The sequence below is a fragment of the Centropristis striata genome, chromosome 3 (assembly GCF_030273125.1).
Source record: "Centropristis striata isolate RG_2023a ecotype Rhode Island chromosome 3, C.striata_1.0, whole genome shotgun sequence".
Taxonomy (NCBI): Eukaryota; Metazoa; Chordata; class Actinopteri; order Perciformes; family Serranidae; genus Centropristis; species Centropristis striata.
This window is the reverse complement of record NC_081519.1, coordinates 29033316-29052905: the sequence shown is the minus strand read 5'-3', so window position 1 is coordinate 29052905 and position 19590 is coordinate 29033316. Positions and strand designations below refer to the sequence as shown.

The window sequence follows — 19590 nt, the reverse complement described above, 5'->3', positions numbered from 1 at the left end:
GTCAGACCCGATTAGCTTCTTTTTTAATCAATACAGCCCTCTACAGTTACAGTTTCACTTTATGAGACTATTCTGATGAGTTTGAATGCAGCAACAGTGTAATGCTATAACACAAATGACCTACGCCTAATACTGTGCACGAAGGCTAACCCCGCACTAGCTTGGTTAGATAGTGCATCTGAAAAATGTCTTTTTGTCTTTAGGGTGTCTTAAAGTCTGATTGAAGCAACAATAAAGACATTTTTAGGTGACCAAAATGTTACAGATATTTTTTAAAGTGAAAACCCACTGTGGGACAAATTTCTAAGATGAAAGCAATAGAAACCTGTCAGCCACAAGGTAGTCCCACCCTAAAGCATTACCTGCTCCATCTTCTATCGGGACAGTAATTTACAAAATGAACATTGGGCATAAGAAAGAATGCAGGTTTAAAACATTTTCAAATTAGACTCACTTTCAAACCCCAGAGTTTGCTATTTGGTTAGGATACAGTGACACATTTGCAGAATTAACTTGTCGAATTTCTACCATTCACTTCTGATTGTGATTGCATTTTCACAACCTACCACTTCACATATATTAAAATGGGATGGCTCTTTAAAACGTGAGCAGATGAATAAAGTGCCCTGACATTCTCACTTGACAAGCCATCAGGTGTGCACTATGAAAGGCCCAGAACAGCTCCCAGGTGTTTTCTGTTAGTATGATTTATTGGCCCCTTTGCTGAGCTTGAAGGTGAGTGGAATGATGCTGAGAATAATGTCACAGTCTGTTCACATTACACAGTTCTGAGGAGAGGCTAATCAGTCAAAAGTGGAATCACCTTGTGGGTGTACCACGGGTGTGCAGGGCCTTTAAATGTTAAGAAGTCATGAATTAAAGGCTTCTTCCACTACAATCATAAGTCAAGTCTGGACTTGTAAATGTTAATGACTTAATACATCAATCCTCTGTAGCTCTTTTCTAGAAGATAAGTGGTTGAACTGTCCATTGGAAAGGTCATCCTGATTAAAAGCTCTCGCTAAAAGACAACATTATACACCAGCTAAGGGATTTTGTTTCATATCCTGGCAACCACAGAATTGTTCTTGTTCATGGTTTGCTGATTTATACGCCTAAATTATTGATTTACCATTTGTAACAACTTGTAACGTTTTAATTCGCAAGAGGTGCATCCATTTCCTGTCCTTGTTGAATAAAGCTATCAGAATTGTACAAGCTCCCAGCCCTCTTATTGTTGCTACATTATTTCTGTCTTCAGAGCACCAAGTCCTTCCAAGAGCTCTCTTCCCTCTGGCATTGCTTCACTTGCTGTCTGCTACAAGTTGAGTGGGGTATGATGCAGACTCAAAGTGAATCACACTCAGCAGGGACTTTTTCTGAAAAGGTGGAACTGTGAACTCTCTCATATTTCCAATAAAAAATCTGGTGCTTTGGGGACAGATAAAAGATTCCAGTGTGACTCATCCAGCAGAGGTGGAAATGGAGAAATGACTCCTGGGAATAAGTTAAAACAGGAGAACGAACTTCAAGTGCCACTGTTGAAATTTATGACGGACTAACTTTGAATGTTTTTTAATACTTTTTAAGGAGCATGTGACAGACAGATAGAGAGGTATCTGTGAGTCTATTTTATAAAACTATGTATTTTACACCCCCTGTTGGGTTGCAGAGGCTTAAGGGCACATGGGAAAAGGATCTAAACATCATAATTGATGGTAAAGAGTGGAAGGATATCTGGACACATGCTAAATCAATTTCAGTCTGCAATTGTACCAAAGCAATACATTTAAAGATTATACACAGAATGCACATATCCCCCAACCGCAGGCATCAATTCAATCCTACTCTCTCACCCATGTGCCTTAAATGCAAGATATGAATTGGTACTCTAACTCACTGATTTTGGTCATGTTTGAAACTGCAAATGTACTGGTTTAATGTATTATCTGAAATAGAGAAGATATTGGGCTTAGAACTGGAGGTGAACCCTGTGTCTCTCATACTGGGCCTCCCAAGCCAACGCTTGACATCCAAATAAAATAAGAGGTTATTTTATTCTTACCTGTGCAGTGAGGAAGAATATTTTATTGCAGTGGATTAATGAAAAAGTACCAACTGTTAAAGGCGGGCAAAGAAAGGTGTTTGATCTAGTGCAGGGGTGGGCAATTTCCCAAGGGGCCACATGACCAATACCATGAAGTTTGCGGGGGCCGGACCAAAACTCTGAACTAAATTCTGCTCAATATTAATTGAATCGCTTTATAAAATACAGTAAATTATCTGGTTTTGAGCTGCTATTGATAACAATACATGTTATGATGTCTCTAATATCAGAATGTATAATAATAATAATATGCAGGGATTTTCTTGACTGCTCATACTACACATTATTACTGTAACCCCAAGTATTATTTATAGGGATCTGAGCTGATGTTTGTTTGTTTTTTTTACTTGTTTATTTGTTTTGTTTTTTAGTTCTGTTAACCATATTATGTAACCATCCTTTACTTGTGAAAGTGAAAAATTAATAAACGCATTGTTTAAAAAAAAAAAAAAGTAGCATGTGACAGCAGAATGAAAACTTTGGCTTCACCTCGTCTGTAATGTTAAACTGAACCCGTGCTACTTACCTCCATGGAGAAACGTCTGTGCTGGGCCTTGCTCTGGAAGTGGAGGTGTGATGGCGACTGAGCTCCTGGTGTTGTTGGTTCAGGACTTGAAGGACTGGCATCATGAGATGGAGGACCCAGCCTGTCTGGAGTCAGGCCTGACAGAGGAGGAACATAATTACTCAAGAATTGAAGTATAAGAGTGTCACAATTAGGGCCGGGACTTTAACGTGTTAATTAAGATTAATTAATTACACAAAAATTAACACGTTAAAAAAATTGACGCATTTTAATCACACTTATTTTTGCACCGCGGAACGTTTCTCACTGGATGAGTTTCAGGTGGACCGATTATACTGGAGCACCAACTAGCGTTCATGAGTTCAGACAACAACAAACCACAGTGAACATGAAGGAAGAAGCTGATGAGACGCTTTGGTTGGCCCCGTGGATGATGGGACATTTTGTTACAAAAAACCAACGGATGGAAGCGTCGATAAGAGCATGGTTGTGTTGCTATGCAACAAGGAATTCACATATCACCGCTGCACGTCCAGCCTCAAGTATCACCTCAATGCAAAACATATAGCAGCTAGCGGCTAGTGTGGTAGCTAGCGTGGATTGTGTTTTACTTAAAAAACCAAAGTATTATAGTTTACAGAAGGTCTACCTACCTATAGGCTACCTGATTTTATGAAATGTACTATATTTATAAATATGCTATTGCTACACTTAATGGCAAAAATTGCACTGGTCTGTTGGACTTCAACAAAAATAAACAATATTTTTGTTGCTTAAGCTCATGTATTAAGTCATTATTCAATGGTATACTAAAAATCCATGTGGAAAAAAATTACTTATCACTGTTCTCAGGTCAAATATTTATATGCATATAAATGATATATTAAATATCTATATATTATTAATTTTGATTAATTAATTACAAAGCCTCTAATTAATTATATTAATTTTTTTAATCGAGTCCCGGCCCTAGTCACAATATCTCATAGATTTTTCAAGTGTCTGAAACTCAACACATCATCCAGCTGTGTTTAGAATTGGTTAAATAAAGAAGGCCAGAACATATTATTCACATATTATAGTTAGTCGTAAGTGGTACATTTTTACTCATCAAATCGTTCCTTCATATAGGCCTATTGTGAACATCTGCATTTGTTTTGTTTCTTCACTCACTTATTAGGATTTTTCCGATTTTAGTCACTACAGTGAAGCAGAGCTTAGTGAAGAACTTACAGAGAATTATCACCAAACTCTGCAGCCCTTCAGCTGTACGGAGCATTTGATCCTCTTTCATGTTATTGCTTTGGATTTATTGCCGATGACATTTCTGCTCTGATTCTGTCTCGCTGCTCTTACCAGCCTTCAAATAATTGTTACCATATCAGAAGAACATTTTAAAGTTCAAAAACTAGAATTACTTCCCCTGTATGGACTAAAGGGCTAGAAAAGGCACAAAATGACCAAATTAAGACACAAAATGACTTAAAAAAGACACAAAATGACCAAAAAAGACTAAAAAAGGCACAAAATGACCAAAAAAATACACAAAATGACCAAAAAAAAGTTACAAAATGACTTAAAAAATACACAAAATGACCAAAAAAGACACAAAATTACCAAAAAAAGGCATAAAAAATTACCAAAAAAATCACAAAATGGCCAAAAAAAGACACAAAATGACATAAAAAAGATACAAAATACTTCAAAAAGACACAAAATCACCAAAAAGACACAAAAAGGCACAAAATGACCCCAAAAAAATCACAAAATGACCAAAAAAAGATACAAAATTACTTAAAAAAGACACAAAATGACCAAAAAGACACAAAATGACTACAAAAAGTCACAAAATTACAAAAAAAACAACAACCCCAAAATTACAAAAAATAAACACAAAAGGACAAAAAAAGGCACAAAATGACAAAAAAAAAGACAGAAAATGACCAAAATTGTTACGCTAAAAACAAAAGACACAAAAAAAACACAGTCACACTAGAATAAAAACCAGCACTACAGCACTGCAGGTTGACAGCTCTGTGTGGGAATAATGGACTTTGATCATACTTTCATCATACAACACTGTATGTGATGTGTGTTTGATGCCTGGTCGGTGTCTTTTGAATGCTACCTGCTGTAAGGCTCAGCTACAGTTTGATCTCATTTTCAATGGCCATTGTTGGCCTCACCGGTATGGCAAGTGTGGGCTGTGAATTGAACTCGTGTTTCCATTTTATTGGCAGCTTCTATGCATGTATATGTCTGTGCAACCCAGTTCCCTACTGGGGTGAAGCACGAAGCACTTTAATTCCTTGTTTCCATGGGGATATTGGTTAACAAGGGAAGCAGTCTCAGTGTTAAGGGGGAAGTCTTACATATCTCCCTAAAGCATCCTCCTCAACACGCACACAGTTATAGCCTATATATACTCAAACATATGAATAATAACTGCATGACCTATGGGATCTGTCATTCTACAGAGAGTTAAGCAGACACATGGCAAATAACAAGCTGCTGGTGTATCAATTACAATAAAAAGATAAAGAATAGATGAGTCAGATAAAGGCCAAGGCGGCTGTCAGAAGATTTAAAAATGCCTGAATGAGTTTAACAAGGCGGTTGTAAAAGCCCTACAGAGAGGCTTCTAACAGGCCATTGTGTGTCAGATAGATTGACAGTCTAAATGAGCTGGGGGGATGAAATAACAACCTGTTTGCTAGTCATTTGAATTTCACAGCTACAGCGCTCTTTTGATCTCTCATTGCTAATTAGGGTCAGTAAAGGCGACATCAATATGAGCGCACACATACACACAGTGCCTGATTGCTGAGATGTGGATAGAAGCCTGCCAGAGATATTATTAGGAAAAACACAATCTATTATGGTCTGTTATATGATGTGTGTAGCTTTTCCATCGCAAACGGCAGCATGAGGCAGACAGGAGTCAGGAAAGAAATAATCATGGAAGTGTGTTGGGAATAAGCTTCACAAAGAAGGACAGAATTAGCCCACAGTTTATGTTTGAGAAAATGTTAATACTTTATTAAATAATTATAAGTGCCATGCCAAAGGACAAACACACATTTCCACAAAAACACTTAAAAACATCTGCAACAAACCTAAAAAACACTAGTAATCTACAACCATGGGTTCTAACCAACAGCACTGCGTTGCCCTAATGGATCTTTTAGATGACTGCCAACAACAGCATGCTAAAAGGTTGAAAACTATATAACATGCTAAAATGTAGCTGGTGTAAAGTATACTTTGTAGTTTAGTGTTTTAGCATGCTAGCAATAGCTCATTAGCACTAAACACACAGAGCAGCTAATGATGATTGAAATATTTGTTTTGCATGTATTTGCAAAGTATTGGACATTTGAATTTTGATCCGATATTAATCCAAGTTATGGGATCACCAAAGTTATTACAATTCATCAGAAGTTATAGTGACTAGCTAGCTAACAAAGGGAGTGTGTCTATGTTCCCCTCTTTGTATGAGACTGGGGAACATACAATCCTTTTCCCCCGCTTTTCCCAAAAAGGGTCCTATGTTCCCCAGTCTGTTACTTTTTCCACCATTACTGCCAAATTCCATGGCAAATAGGCCTATGTAGGCCTACGGGATGTTTGACGCGCATATGCAAATAAACTTACCCTAACCTAACCCAACCCAACCAACCCAACCCAACCCAACCCAATCCAATCTAATCTAATCTAATCTAATCTAATCTAATCTAATCCTAACCTAACCTAACCTAACCTAACCTAACCTAACCTAATCCAATCCAATCCAATCCAATCCAATCCAATCCTAACCTAACCTAATCCTAACCTAATCTAATCCTAACCTAACCTAACCTAACCTAATCCAATCCAATCCAATCCTAACCTAACCTAACCTAACCTAATCTAATCTAATCTTAACCTAACCTAACCTAACCTAATCTAATCTAATCTAATCCTAACCCTAACCTAAACCTAACCTAACCCTAAAAGGAAAAAACTGAGCCTCAATGCAAGACAATATGATTAGGGGTGGGAATATACAAACATGAGTAATCCTAGATTTAAAAAGCAAAAAAAAAAGAACTGCAAAGTAACCAGAAAGTAGCTGCTGTGCAAATTGGTGCCATCTCTTCACCAATTAAGGACAGCTGGAATTCCCCCCAAATTATTCATATTTCTCAGTTTTCCCTGATGAAATAAGTCCCTCAATTTGTCGCTAACCATTTAAAAAAAAAAAAAAAGTTGGTAAGAGGGTGAGAAAACTCACAAAATGCAGCAAGAAAATTGCTGCAAGGCTAGCATGTGGTCAGATTAGATGAGGTGGACTGATGAGAACCGTGGCAAATGGAATTTTTCCTGTAAAAGCAAATGGCAGTGTGTTTTGGACGACAGCCAGTCAACATTACCAAGATAAGAAAATCTCACCTGCTTGGTGATAAAGGCTTTGTGACTTTGTTCGTTGTGTGCCAGAGGGTTTGATCATTTCAGGACTCAACCACATCACTGTAACGTATTTAAATCAACTGACTTTAAGTGGTTTGTTATTTAATCCAAGGTTTTGATTCTTGTCGCACATTCTCTCAGCAGACACTTGGTTTTAACTCTGATGAAGAAAACATTCATCAGAGCGCTGATGTGTCACAGCTTATGTGATTAGTCTCATGTTCGTATGGGAGCTCAGCTAAACAGCTTTTAATGGACTAATGTATGAAAGTGAACAAGTGGATTCTGCCTAATTTAAAATATTAGTGGTTAGTCAGGCAGTAAGCCCTGACTACCCCTAAGGACTCTGTAAACACACACACACACCCTCACACACATGTACTTTATAGGCTATACTACGTTTGAGTCTAATGTGTATGTGAATGAGTATTTTTGTGTTCATGTGTTGCTGTATTTTGTGTGTGTGTGTGTGTGTGCATCCTTAAGGGATGCTAATTAGCTCATGATCCTCAGTGATCTGAGACTAATTGACTTTTTTTGTAAGTTTGATCCAGCTGCTCTTGTTTTTAGATGCAAGAAGTAATATGAGAGAATCCAATAATCTGATAAGACGGGAGCAGTTTAATTCACTTGAATATGAGTGGTATATTTAATAAGATTTGTTTCCACAAATTTCCTCTGCATATACAAACACTCCTCTATTGATGGTAAATCATTCGAAGTGGGCAATAAGGCTGCATCAAAGGAATGGTTGTTAATGTCTAATGCTACCAACACATCAGAAGACTTTGAAAAGATAAGGAAAAGACTGCTGGAAGACTAGCTCACACCTGCTCACATCTAAAGACAAGTGTTTAGAGTTTTTAGTCCCAGCCTAGTCTTACACTGAGATTTTAGACAAACTGTCAATCTTGCAGATTCTTTTAGCATTTTTTTCCTACCATGCAATTTTTCCTCATCATGCTCTTAGTAAAAAGTTACAAATGGAGGAGAAGCAGCTATCGGCTCCAGCTGCTCTAGTGTGTGCAGTGGTTTGTGTTGAAAAAACAACAAAAAGAAGAGAAGACTCCACAAAATGTCCCTCACAAAGCTGAAAAAGGGTTTCTGTTTTTCTGACTTGAAAAATTAACTATTTTACAGCAAAAATAGATATAAGGAAGAATAAAGGAAAGGAACATTTAGAAATTATGATATACATTTATGTCCAATTTAATTATAATTTGTTTAATTGAATAACCATATTAATCAGCTCTATCAACTTTCATTTAGTTAATCATACATTAATCATCGATTATTTATTACTTTTTTTATGTATACATTTATTTATACATTTTAACTGGGTCTCCTTACTGTTCTCTTTACTAAGAAACATCTAAATATATGACATCACTATATTTTTATTGAGGACTGAGCTTACTAGCATTATTGTGATGATCCTTTTTCCTGGTGAAGTGGTTTTACTGGCCGCTCTGGAACCGGGGACCTTTCCCCCGCTCATCTATTGGTTGGTGATTGTGTTACGTCACTGAGACTTGAGATAATATCAAACACGTTTGATATGATCCAAACCCAAGACTAGGAAAAGACTGGTATGAAACAGTGCAGATTGTTGTTAATATTTTTTTCCATGACTGTATTTTTGGTCATTTTGTGTCTTTTTTGATAATTTTTACATCTACTGAAGGAGGTGCTCAGGTAGATCGGCCAGTTAAAAGGAATCCGACTTGTTTGCATGATATATCACACACGATTGCACTGTTTCCCCAATTTTTACCAACTCCTGACGTTCATACACCAGCAGTGAGTCGATGGTCCTTGTGACGAACATCAAAATCATTATAAAAACAAATAAAACTGAGGAGAGCCAAGCGGCGACACAGACACCCCGGCGCCATCTTTAAAGCTCAGTCACCAGCAGTCTCACCAGCATCACCAGCATTAGTTAACACTGCTGAGCCATGACTAACGTTAGAAACTGTCAAGGGGCTCCAGTGGTCCTACCAAATAAAATGACTCGATTAACTAGTTGTGGCGTACTGGTGACATATAACATTAGTTGGTCAGAAAATTATCACACACGTTTTATTTACGTTTTAGTCAGTGATCCAACTAATTAGGACATGGGGTTGTAGTGAAAGTCTTCACTTTTACACAATGAGCAGACATGGACACAATAGTTTCAAAGTCACCAATTGCTTGAGTCAATCATTAAGGTGAGACACAGACTGCCCTTTAGAAGCCATGGAAAAATGAACTGTTCTGCGCCGCCCTACAAAGTCTAACTGCAGTAACTAGCAAAGGGTAAAACTGAGAAAAACTGCTTTAAAGTTTTTTAACGTTTTTAAACTGGCCAGCCAAATGGGTTATATGTAGATAAGTGTTATGAGACTTATTTCTACATGTACTGATGACGAAATGTTTATGCTCAAAAGTCATGATGATTTATTTGACCTTTGACCCCAAAAATGTAGTTACTGCACTCTGGTTTTGCTGTAAAAGGTTCTAATAGTAATAGAGTGCAGTAACAACAATGTTGTTGTCTTCTTTCAGCTTTTATATTTTGTTTTCAGTGAATAAACATTTTCAAGTTGATTTTGTTATAAGTGTATTTCTAAGTGTTTAACAACTCTATTCAAAGATGTGCATAAGTGCAATTACTGCTTGGTTTTGAGTTGGATTTTGTGGTTTTTATATAATTATTTCTATGAAATTAAGCAAAATTGGAGTCTAAAACTTTAACACAAGAGACATCAAGGAGTTCATTTTTAGTTATAACTTAATTTCAACCAAAAATGTAGTTACTGCAGTTAGGCTTTATGGGGCAGTGTGGCAGACAGTGAATAATTTCCAAATTTTTATCCAGCCAATGTCAGCAGGGATTGGCCAGTGACCATGAATAGGATAATTGGCTACATATAATGGATGGATGATTGGATGGATGATGGGATGGAAGGGACTATCAGTATGATGCTTGATGGTGTTGATCAAAGTTGTCCAATATACTCGATAGGATAAATAAGTCAGTGACTTTATACCCCATTTTTATAGCATCAAAAACTACTTTAAACCAGTTATCATAAGATTAGACACTTTAACTACATCAGCGCAAAAAGAACCATCTAAATAATAATAATAAGAAGAAGAAGAAGAAGAAGAAGAAGAATGTGATAAAACATAAATACATTTAAATCTAATTTATTTAAGATTTACATAGCGTCCCAACTTTTTGGGAATTTGGATTGTACACTGAGTCCGAGGCCTAGAGGTTAGAGTCGCCGGTTCGAATCCCAGTACTGACAGGTCAAGGACTGAAGTGCCCTTGAGCAAGGCACCTAACCCGCCTGCACAGCTCCCCGGGCGCAGTAATGTGCTGCCCACTGCTCCTTGCATGGTGTGTTCACTTGTGTGTAGAAAAAAGGATGTAGGAGGTTGAATTTCCCCATTGTGGGATTAATAAAAAGTAATTAATCTAAATCTAATTTCACAGAGAAGAGAAGTCTGATGCCACACTCACATCTGTGTGAAGCTAGAGCTGGAGGTGAGTTTAGTTTAGCAAAAAAAAACAAATAGAAATGTAAATTAGAAATGTAAAATTGATTATCAACTTTGCAATCAAGCTAATTCCATATTTCTCCAAAATGTCAAATATGCCAAACATGCAACACATTTACATCAATATTCACTGGAACCAAAAATAAAACATACACATATGCTGTACATAAAACTGGGAGCATGATATAATCCCTGATACGGGAGAGAGAAGAGCAAAGATAGAAAACAGAGATGAACAGAAAAGCTTAGGAGGGTTTGGGTCAAACGCTCAGTCTCTTTTTGTGTCTCCTTTCCCATTCACTCTGTTGTTTTTGTCCATTTCTTTGCCTCTGTTCCTCTCTCTGTCTGTCTGGTTACCTCTTAGCTGACCTTCAGGAGCAGACAGTGATGCAGACAGATGTACTCTGGGGGGTTAAACTACATATCCAGCTGCTTCTCTGTCAGGCTGCCAAATAACAGCCTCACTTTACTGAACTGTGTGTTCACATAGTCGACAGGCTTTAGCTGCCTGATGCTGATCGGTTGACTTGAGTGGAAATGAACAAACGGATCGTATGAGACAACTTGACTGCAGTACATCATGCTTACATTGTAATGCATATGCCCTTGACATAGGGCTGGGCGATATATCGGTATATATTAAAATGTGATATGGAATTAGACCATATCGCATATATCGATATTGTTCAAACTTTTTTTCTTTCTTTAAATATAATTGCTGCCCTTACTAGGGTTTGTCATATTTAGTTCTTTTGTAATGTGCGTTATTCTTTTCTCATATAAATACATTTATTTCAGAAAAAGATTGGTCTATTTGACTTCATAGACTACTTTTATTTAAGATATTTTTTTTATTTAAATGTACACTATGGAGCTTTGAAAAAAAAGAAGCTACTCCTGTTGTTATACTACGGAAGCCCTAAACGGCCATGCATTCATATATTTTTTTCCCTCAGTTTTCTAATGATAACGAGTTAATTTAATTTGTTTTCCTTCTGTATTATACAGTATTTATGTTCACTTAAATAAACTGTTTCAATAAAACTTCTTGTGACATGTCATATTTGACTTTGACAAAAATATCGGGATATATATCGTATATCGATATTCAGCCTAAATATATCGGGATATGACTTTTGGTCCATATCGCCCAGCCCTACCTTGACATGAATTAAGCAGTTTCAATACACCTTGATCCACTTCTCCTTCTATTGACTGTTTAGCATTACAATATAGATGTGAAGCATCAAAACTATACTATATTTTCCATCCTAAAGCAAAAAAAACAACAATGCATGAAAGTGTTAACCATCACAGTTCCTCTCATCTAAAGCTGCATATGTATTCAAGCAAATCCTTGTTATTCCATCTCTTTTCTATTATCTTCACAGTCAAACTCTACATTATAAAGCAGACACTTGAACACCTAATGGTGAATGTATTCAGTTCCTTTGCATTATCTACCCCTACTTATCCCACCATAACCCTCATTTCCCTTTGAAGGCTGCTGATCCTCTACTGCTAAGCTTCAGTGGTGGTACCAGTCATAGCCGGAAAAACCCCAGTTAATCTGTGAGGGTCCGCTACAGACACGGAAGGAAGGAAGGAAGGCTTTTGTATTTGGTATTAAAACTAGAATGAGATTGCAGTTTGTGTTCTATTATTAGACATGAGCCGTTCATTCAGCCAAAGACACAAGGAAGTAGAGGAGCTCAGGGTTCAGGACTTTGAACATGCTTAATTAACTAATGATTTATTGGTTATAAAATGGTTTGGTTAGCCACTGTGGCTGCATTTAGATCTGATGTCAACTCTCTGTGTCAATGCAAGAAGCAATGTACTATTTCAGTACATGGAAAATACAAGCAGGGTTTCTAGTAGGTGTGAACTTTGACCAAAACAGGCAAAATTACTTATAGATCCGACATAGTTAAAAAAATTCATATTTAACCATGATCAAGGATTGAAAGCTACTCTTATTGGGATTTCAATCATTTGGGGGCAACAGAACACGTTGAAAACACAACAATGACATAATATTACTCTATAAAGTTTTGAAGTTTAGACATTCACAAGGCACAGAGCAACACCAGGGTTGGTTTGACATTTTTCTGGTTATAGGTTTGTTTTGGTCTCCATCGACATCAGAAAAAAATATGTCTCTTTCAGGAAAGTGTGCAATAAGTGGGCTAGTTGATTAAAGAGCTATCCGAGATATACTAGTGGTTTAAAATTATTAAAATGTTTTTTTTTAATGAATGTACTTATTGAAGTAACACATTGGAGTGTGGATCGAGTGCTGTCATTCCTCCTGCAGCAGCAGCAACTCATCAGCTCCTCAGTGTCCTTCACCCCGTCCTGCCACCGCCTCCTCCTTCTGTTATAGCGGCTGGGTTCAGCAGTGAGTCCGCTACTCTCCGGATTCACTGGTTTGGCCTGCAGCACACTGAAGCTAGCTTACGAGCTAGCAATCCTGCTAGCATGTTTGCTACAGGCTAAAGTTGGGGTCATCCATATGTTTCCCGGGACCTATGTTCCCAGCTCGGGGAACAAAGGACCCTTTTTTAGAAAAAAGGTCCTATGCTCCCCATAGGGTTAGGTTAGAGTTAGGGTTAGCTAGAGACCTGCAGGTTTACCACCCCTTTCCTTGGTAGACAGTAGACTCTCAGCATGGCCAGCAGGCCTACCGTCACATGGCCCACCTTAGCTCAAGCAGCCCAAAACTTAAATTTGCACACCAGCTACTTTCTGGTTGCTTTGCAGTTCTTTTTTTCCTTTCTAAATGTAGGATTACTCATGTTTGTATATTCCCACCCCTAATCATATTGTCTTGCATCGAGGCTTAGCTTTTTCCTTTTAGGGTTAGTGTTAGGTTAGGGTTAGGGCTAGTGTTGGGTTAGGGTTAGGGTTAGGTTATTTGCATATGCGCGTCAAACCTACATAGGCCTATTTGCCTATGAATTTGGCAGTAATGGTGGAAAAAGTAACAGACTGGGGAACATAAGACCCTTTTTGGGAAAAGCGGGGGAAAAGGATCCTGTGGTCCCCAGTCTCATACAAAGAGGGGAACATAAGACCCGGGGAACATAGTCACGCTCCCCTAATGCTAATGCCAGCTAGCTCAATAAATCAGACTTAAATGTTAAGAAATCAGAGATATCCCGTTTCTCGTCTGTCATAGTGCTTTTATTTTGTGTTTCCCCTTTGTTGCAGAATTCATGTTTCCTGTTTTATTTTGTTGCGCAAACCCAAGACTAGGAAAAGACTGATATGAAACAGAGCAGATTACTACCTTAAACTTAACGATGGAGATGACAGGAGCGCCCTGAAGTATAGTGCAGTGTCTAGGTATAGTGAAGGAGTGGGGTTCTTACCCTGAGTGTGCCGTATGTTGAGCTGGTTTATCTGCTCAGTGAACTCGTTCTCCTCAATGGTCTCAGTGCGAGGAACAGAAAGAGAGAAACGCCTCTTAAAGTTCTTCATCTTGTTCATGGTGCTGAGGAACAGACACTGGGAGAACAAAGAGACACAGAGAGACATTTAACAAAAATATCCAATCAATACTCCAATCCATGAGTACAGACGGTACATGCATCTGCACAGTCTTCAAGGATAAAATAAATAAACATGCAATATTTGATACATATAGCATGATCCCAACTTCAGACAAATGAAGAAAAAGCATTTAGAAAAACAGATTACAACTGTTTGTATGGTGTACAGTACACTATAAAACAAAGAAACTAAGTGTACACGGCCTACATGACACGAGCTGCAGAGCGTGAAGGATCTTTTTCTGCTGCTTGACCAAAGACTGCTTGTCTGTGTCATCTGATAATGAGGCAGAAAACAGCAGGAAAGCAGCTGATCAATATACACTCTCCCCCCGTAGGTTACATAACCACAGCCAGCCCGACCAGTTGGTCTCATGAACTTTTTGTCTCTTTTTGTTCTCTTCATTTTCTCTGTCTGTGTGCTGCAGAGATTGGTGTCATGGGGTCTCCATGATTCCTTTACTTCCACAGATTTGTGCATATGTGTGTGTGTGTTTCTGCTCATTATTATGAAAAGCTAAGAGATGTGCATGGGAGGTTCAATTACAGCAAGACTCCACATTCCCTACTGTTATTTTTAGGCCTCAGGATATTACTCTGTCTGAACGATGCCTGTGTGTTGTCAGACTCCCATACCTGCTGCATACCTGCACAGTGCAGGTCAGATGTCTGCCTATCAGGAACACGCCGTATACACATACAGTATGCACAAACGTAACAAAAATACACACAAAGTGCCTGTGTGCATCCAGTTCTAAGTGAAAATATTCCATCCCAACTATGTTAGTATAAACATAGCTGCCACTAGCAGCAGTGCCCTCTAACCCACACCACAGTACAACTAATACATAACACAACTCTACACAATTCTACAATGTCATTTATCAGAAGCTTTTATCCAAAGCTGCGAGTTAATACAACACAAGCAAAGATGAAGTCAAGAAACAACACATGAGTAAGTGCCATGGGTTAAGTTGAGTCCTATTAGGATGTGAGTGCTTTTATGTAGTGCATGTGGACAGTGAAAGTTTAAAACATTTTTTTTTATAATGAATTACTCTCTGGGTCGATTATGTATGAAGGTGTTTAGGAAAGAGCTGTCTTTAGGCAGCAACCTCCTCTGAGCATGGAGGCAAACCAGGACCTGCAAACCTGTTTTTTGCTAGCCAAAAACTAACATCCCAGTTAATGCTCCAGTTGATGCTAACATGAATTAGCAGTGACTTCTCTCAGTCAGGTTGAGGTGTAGAGAGGCTGTAGTCAGTGATCAGAACCCTCTCACTCCTCCACAGTCCAGATATGGTCTGCTCCCCGTATCGGAAACAAGATGGCGACGCAAGATGGCGACAAGTGCAACGCTGAACTCGATGCTTCCAATGGGCCACAAACCAATGGGTGACGTCACGGTGACTACGTCCATTATTTATATACAGTCTATGGTCTCTTCTTAAAGATTGAGAGGGACTCAGAACTACCGAGCAGAACAGTGTAGTTTTCGAGCAGGTTTGGATGTTAGAGGACAGAGGTTGTTTAGAGATGAGGCTAAAGAGGAGCAGAGTGTCTGTGTCCTTGATAACCACAAGTGATGATAAATCCTTGAGTGGAGGCAGGTTGGCCGAGACCTCATTGGAGAGCTGGGTTGGTGTGGGCCCGAAGGTTTTGGCGAAAGCAGACGATTTGCGGAGGAACGAGAGGGTTCTCCAGTAGAGAGACCATGAATTGAATAAAGAAGTGGTCTGACAGATGTAGGGGATTGAGAGTCAGATTTGCTGTGGAGAAGTCACGAGTCAAGATCAGATCCAGTGTATTGCCCATTTTAACTGAAATAATGAGATTTTAATATACAGCTCATGCTTTAAAGAAATACAAGGTTTTCGTTAAAAAAGGAAAGCCTATAGGGGTTATTTGTGTGCCTTAATGCATGGACTGCAAACATAATGGTGGGAAATGTTCAGTTTCCCAAGAAGGAAACCCCAGAGTGTAAAATTTGCTGTGTAGAATCTATCTTAATGTATTTATTTAAGGCTACGTTTACATGATGAAGATCTGAACAGAAGACGCAAAAGTGGTGTCGCGTTTTCACTTTTTATTTTGCGTTTAGACGAGTGTTTTCGGGAGGAAATCTGTGTGCATACGGTGACGCTAAAGTGTGTGGAATTGGATTGGGTATGCATGCCAGGCAGCATCACTTAAAGCGATAAGAGCATCTTTGGGCATGTGGACGTTTTCACGCCACGCATTTTCATCAGCTACTCCTTCCACAAAGTTCTCCACCATCCACTAGATCTCCCAGGTCTCGTCCAAAGCCGTCTGGCTCGCCTCCTACCAATCGGTTCATCCAAAATGTGATAGAGGTAATTACAGATCCTTCTCTGTTCACTAATACTATCTGTACATATCCTTTACATATCCTTTGGTGGAAAGACTCCTGTAAGTTTATTAGAGCTGCCAGAGCAGCTTGAAGGTACGACGCATGGAAATAATCCCACGTTTCTTTATTTCCCTGTACTGGCACATGTATGTGACATAAAGGAGCATATTCAAGTTTTACACGCTGGAGGGTGGTTTCAGATTTTTGCATTTTTAAGCCCCAAAAACGCCGTCACTGTCTAAACGAAAGGCACTTCCCATAAAATATTTTGTCGTTGTAACCCGCAAGCGTCCTCGTGTAAACGGGGCCTAAAACTAGATATAGTGAGTCTGGTTTCACAACGATTCTGACCTCAGCTTAAATAATAGTCAGACTTTAGATAGAAGTCTAAACTGATCTTCTGTACAAACTGGTATAGTTTTTGAAAATGTAATACTAATTTGGACAGATTCTGGGTAAATTAAGGCTTTCTGTCAACTACAAATCATAGCAACCAAGTCAAACCACTGAGCTCCCTCCAGCAGAAAATGTTTTCCTTCCAAAAGAACTTAATAGTATCATTTTACTGTGAATTTCAGTTGGCGACTATAGTTACTAGTTTTAATCCCACAGTCAACAGGAGCCTCAAAGTCAAGCTCACACTGTTTCCCTGGGCAAACATGAATGACTGACAGTGTCCTCACTGCGGTGTACGGGGATTACTGTGGTCTCTCAAAAGTGTTTCCCTTCACATTGCTCGTTTCACAGCATTAATATAAAGCCACAGATTATTATTATCTTTCTTTTTGTCATATGGTGGCCCTGGTCAGCAGGAATCATTGATTGTTACCATGGAAACATACCAAAACACTACAAACCAGTCTGAAATGTCTTTGTGAAACTAACGCCTGATCAGAGTCTTGGGAAAGAAAGAAACATTACCCCATACTATTTTTTCTTCCTTTTACTGGTTTCCATCAAAGCTTTACTTCTGAACACTGAACTGAAAATGTTGAAATTGAAGGAACACATTTTTTCTCCTTCTCATTATTTGTTCTATGCTACATCATCTGGATAACCTCCAATCACACAAAAGAGGTGATGAATAATAAGCCAGAGTCAAGGAAAGAGGGAACAGGAAGGTTGACTAAATTATTGTTTTCATGGTTATGAAACTAGACATTAGAAGCTATTTGATTTGCAGTATCCCCAGTCCTCGATTTAATGACTGTGTGTCATTTTAACACAAAAATAACTTGCTTTATATGACAGAATTTTAAAGGCGTCCTGTGGGATTTTGGACCTCCAGTTGCCCTATGGAGCTGCAACACTAAGATATGCCGCACTGCACCAGCAAAGACACAATTTTAGCATTACAATGAGTGAAAGAAAATAACCAACACAGTGTCGTAATCACTTCTGATAGCTTATTAGCGCTCTGAAGCATTTCAAGCAAGTCTGGTAACGCAGGCAGGATATTGTGCATGCAATGTTTCTCGGGCTACTCAGGCTTCATTATAGGAGAATGGATATGTCTCATTAAAACATCTAAGTGGCACAGGTAGACATCTTTAAGAAACTGAAATATATGTACGTTGGTGGACTACAGAGCCCAAGAGAAGAGATGGTCATTAATCTTCTAAGAATAGGATAGGATTAGTTCTAACACTCCATAGAATAAGCAAACACCATACTGGAGTATGCACACAGTATAATAAATAACGACATGTGAAAAGTATTGTTGGATTACAGTCAACATTTGGAAAGCAGGTTGAGCAGTGAGCATCCGGGCACTTTAACGGCCATCAGCATACTGCGCTGATATCGCTGTTCTCAGAGGGAATGTATAGAACCGCTTCACTCTGCACTAAAGCTGCCTTTTGTGCTATTCATCATTAAAAATACCCTTATATCATTTATCAAAATATATCATTTTTGTAACCCATTTATTTTTCACCCTGTGCCAATTGCCTATTGCATGATCCTGGGCGCTACCTGTTTTTTATATTAGGGCGTCATATTTAAATACGCTTGGCTTCAGCCACCACATTTATCAATGCATGTTAATTTTTATGCTGCGATTGATGAGATACGAACATTTCATAAATCACATTTGAACCCTGTCCTAAGATGATTTCTGTGCTCGGATCTGTTCTGGTTTCTACGTTTGACTGATAAAGGGAATGTTTACTAATGTATACTGAATGTAATAACTATTGTTGATGACAAGAAAACCAGGCCGAACAAGCATCTTAATGAATGAAAAGTTAATCTTTTACGGTTTAAGGTTTTTTAAGGTTTTGTCACAAACATGTTGTTTAATTAAGTGGAAAAGTTAAATAATTGTGAAATCATATTAAGGCATCACATTCATTACACACTCTCGTTTCTTGAGGGGAAAGCTACCTATATAAGGTGTAAGATATGCACAAAGGCCTGGGACTTCAGGGAAATAACAAAGGCATTCTCAGAGCCAGAGAAGTGTGGGTGGCAGCCATAAATTACCGCAAAGTGGAGGAAGCGCCTCAAAAGGCGATGGTGGAAGCAAATAATCCCCCTATCAGTACAGAGAAAAGGAGGATTTCTAATTCCAAAAAGGAGAAGCCTTCAGAAATCAATAAAATTCTGCTCATGTGACTCTTTATTTACTCTTCATGGGAAACGTGCTCCTGGTGAACAAAAAAGGAGAGCAGCTGCCACAGCAATGCTGCTAAGTGCAGGAATGTCAACCTTTTCATGCTGTTAATAACACACAACCGTGTTCAGTGATAGAGAGCTCAGCTTCTTATTTCTACAGCTGGAAAATACTTCGCCCTAATAACGTCAATTTCACCCATCAAGACAGTAAAAGGTGCCGTTAACATCTGTTCCTAACACATACACATATCAACAGCCCGCTATGGATATTCTGACAGCGATACGACATGATTAAATTTCAAACCTCTGGAGTCCATGAGACAACCTGCACATGACTTCTTCATGATGTGAAGACATAAAAATGAAGCAACATCGAGTCTTTACATCTGCTTCCCTCCAAAGTTCTGGTTTGAAA

General features: G+C 38.5%; 1 protein-coding gene across 2 annotated transcripts in view; it reads right to left on the bottom strand.

The window, feature by feature from the left end:
• The window catches only part of cdk18 (cyclin dependent kinase 18), an 84118-nt gene that overhangs the window by 29781 nt on the left and 34747 nt on the right, over positions 1 to 19590 (bottom strand). The window contains exons 2-3 of one of the 2 annotated variants that reach the window (XM_059328439.1): positions 14009 to 14144; positions 2634 to 2770 (exon numbers count right to left, since the gene is read on the bottom strand). In XM_059328439.1, the coding sequence (XP_059184422.1) occupies positions 2634 to 2770; positions 14009 to 14126 (255 nt within the window). In that variant the 5' untranslated portion in view covers positions 14127 to 14144. Of the gene's footprint in view, positions 1 to 454; positions 590 to 2633; positions 2771 to 14008; positions 14145 to 19590 lie in introns of those variants that run through there. The other variant, XM_059328440.1, reaches the window with a different exon arrangement.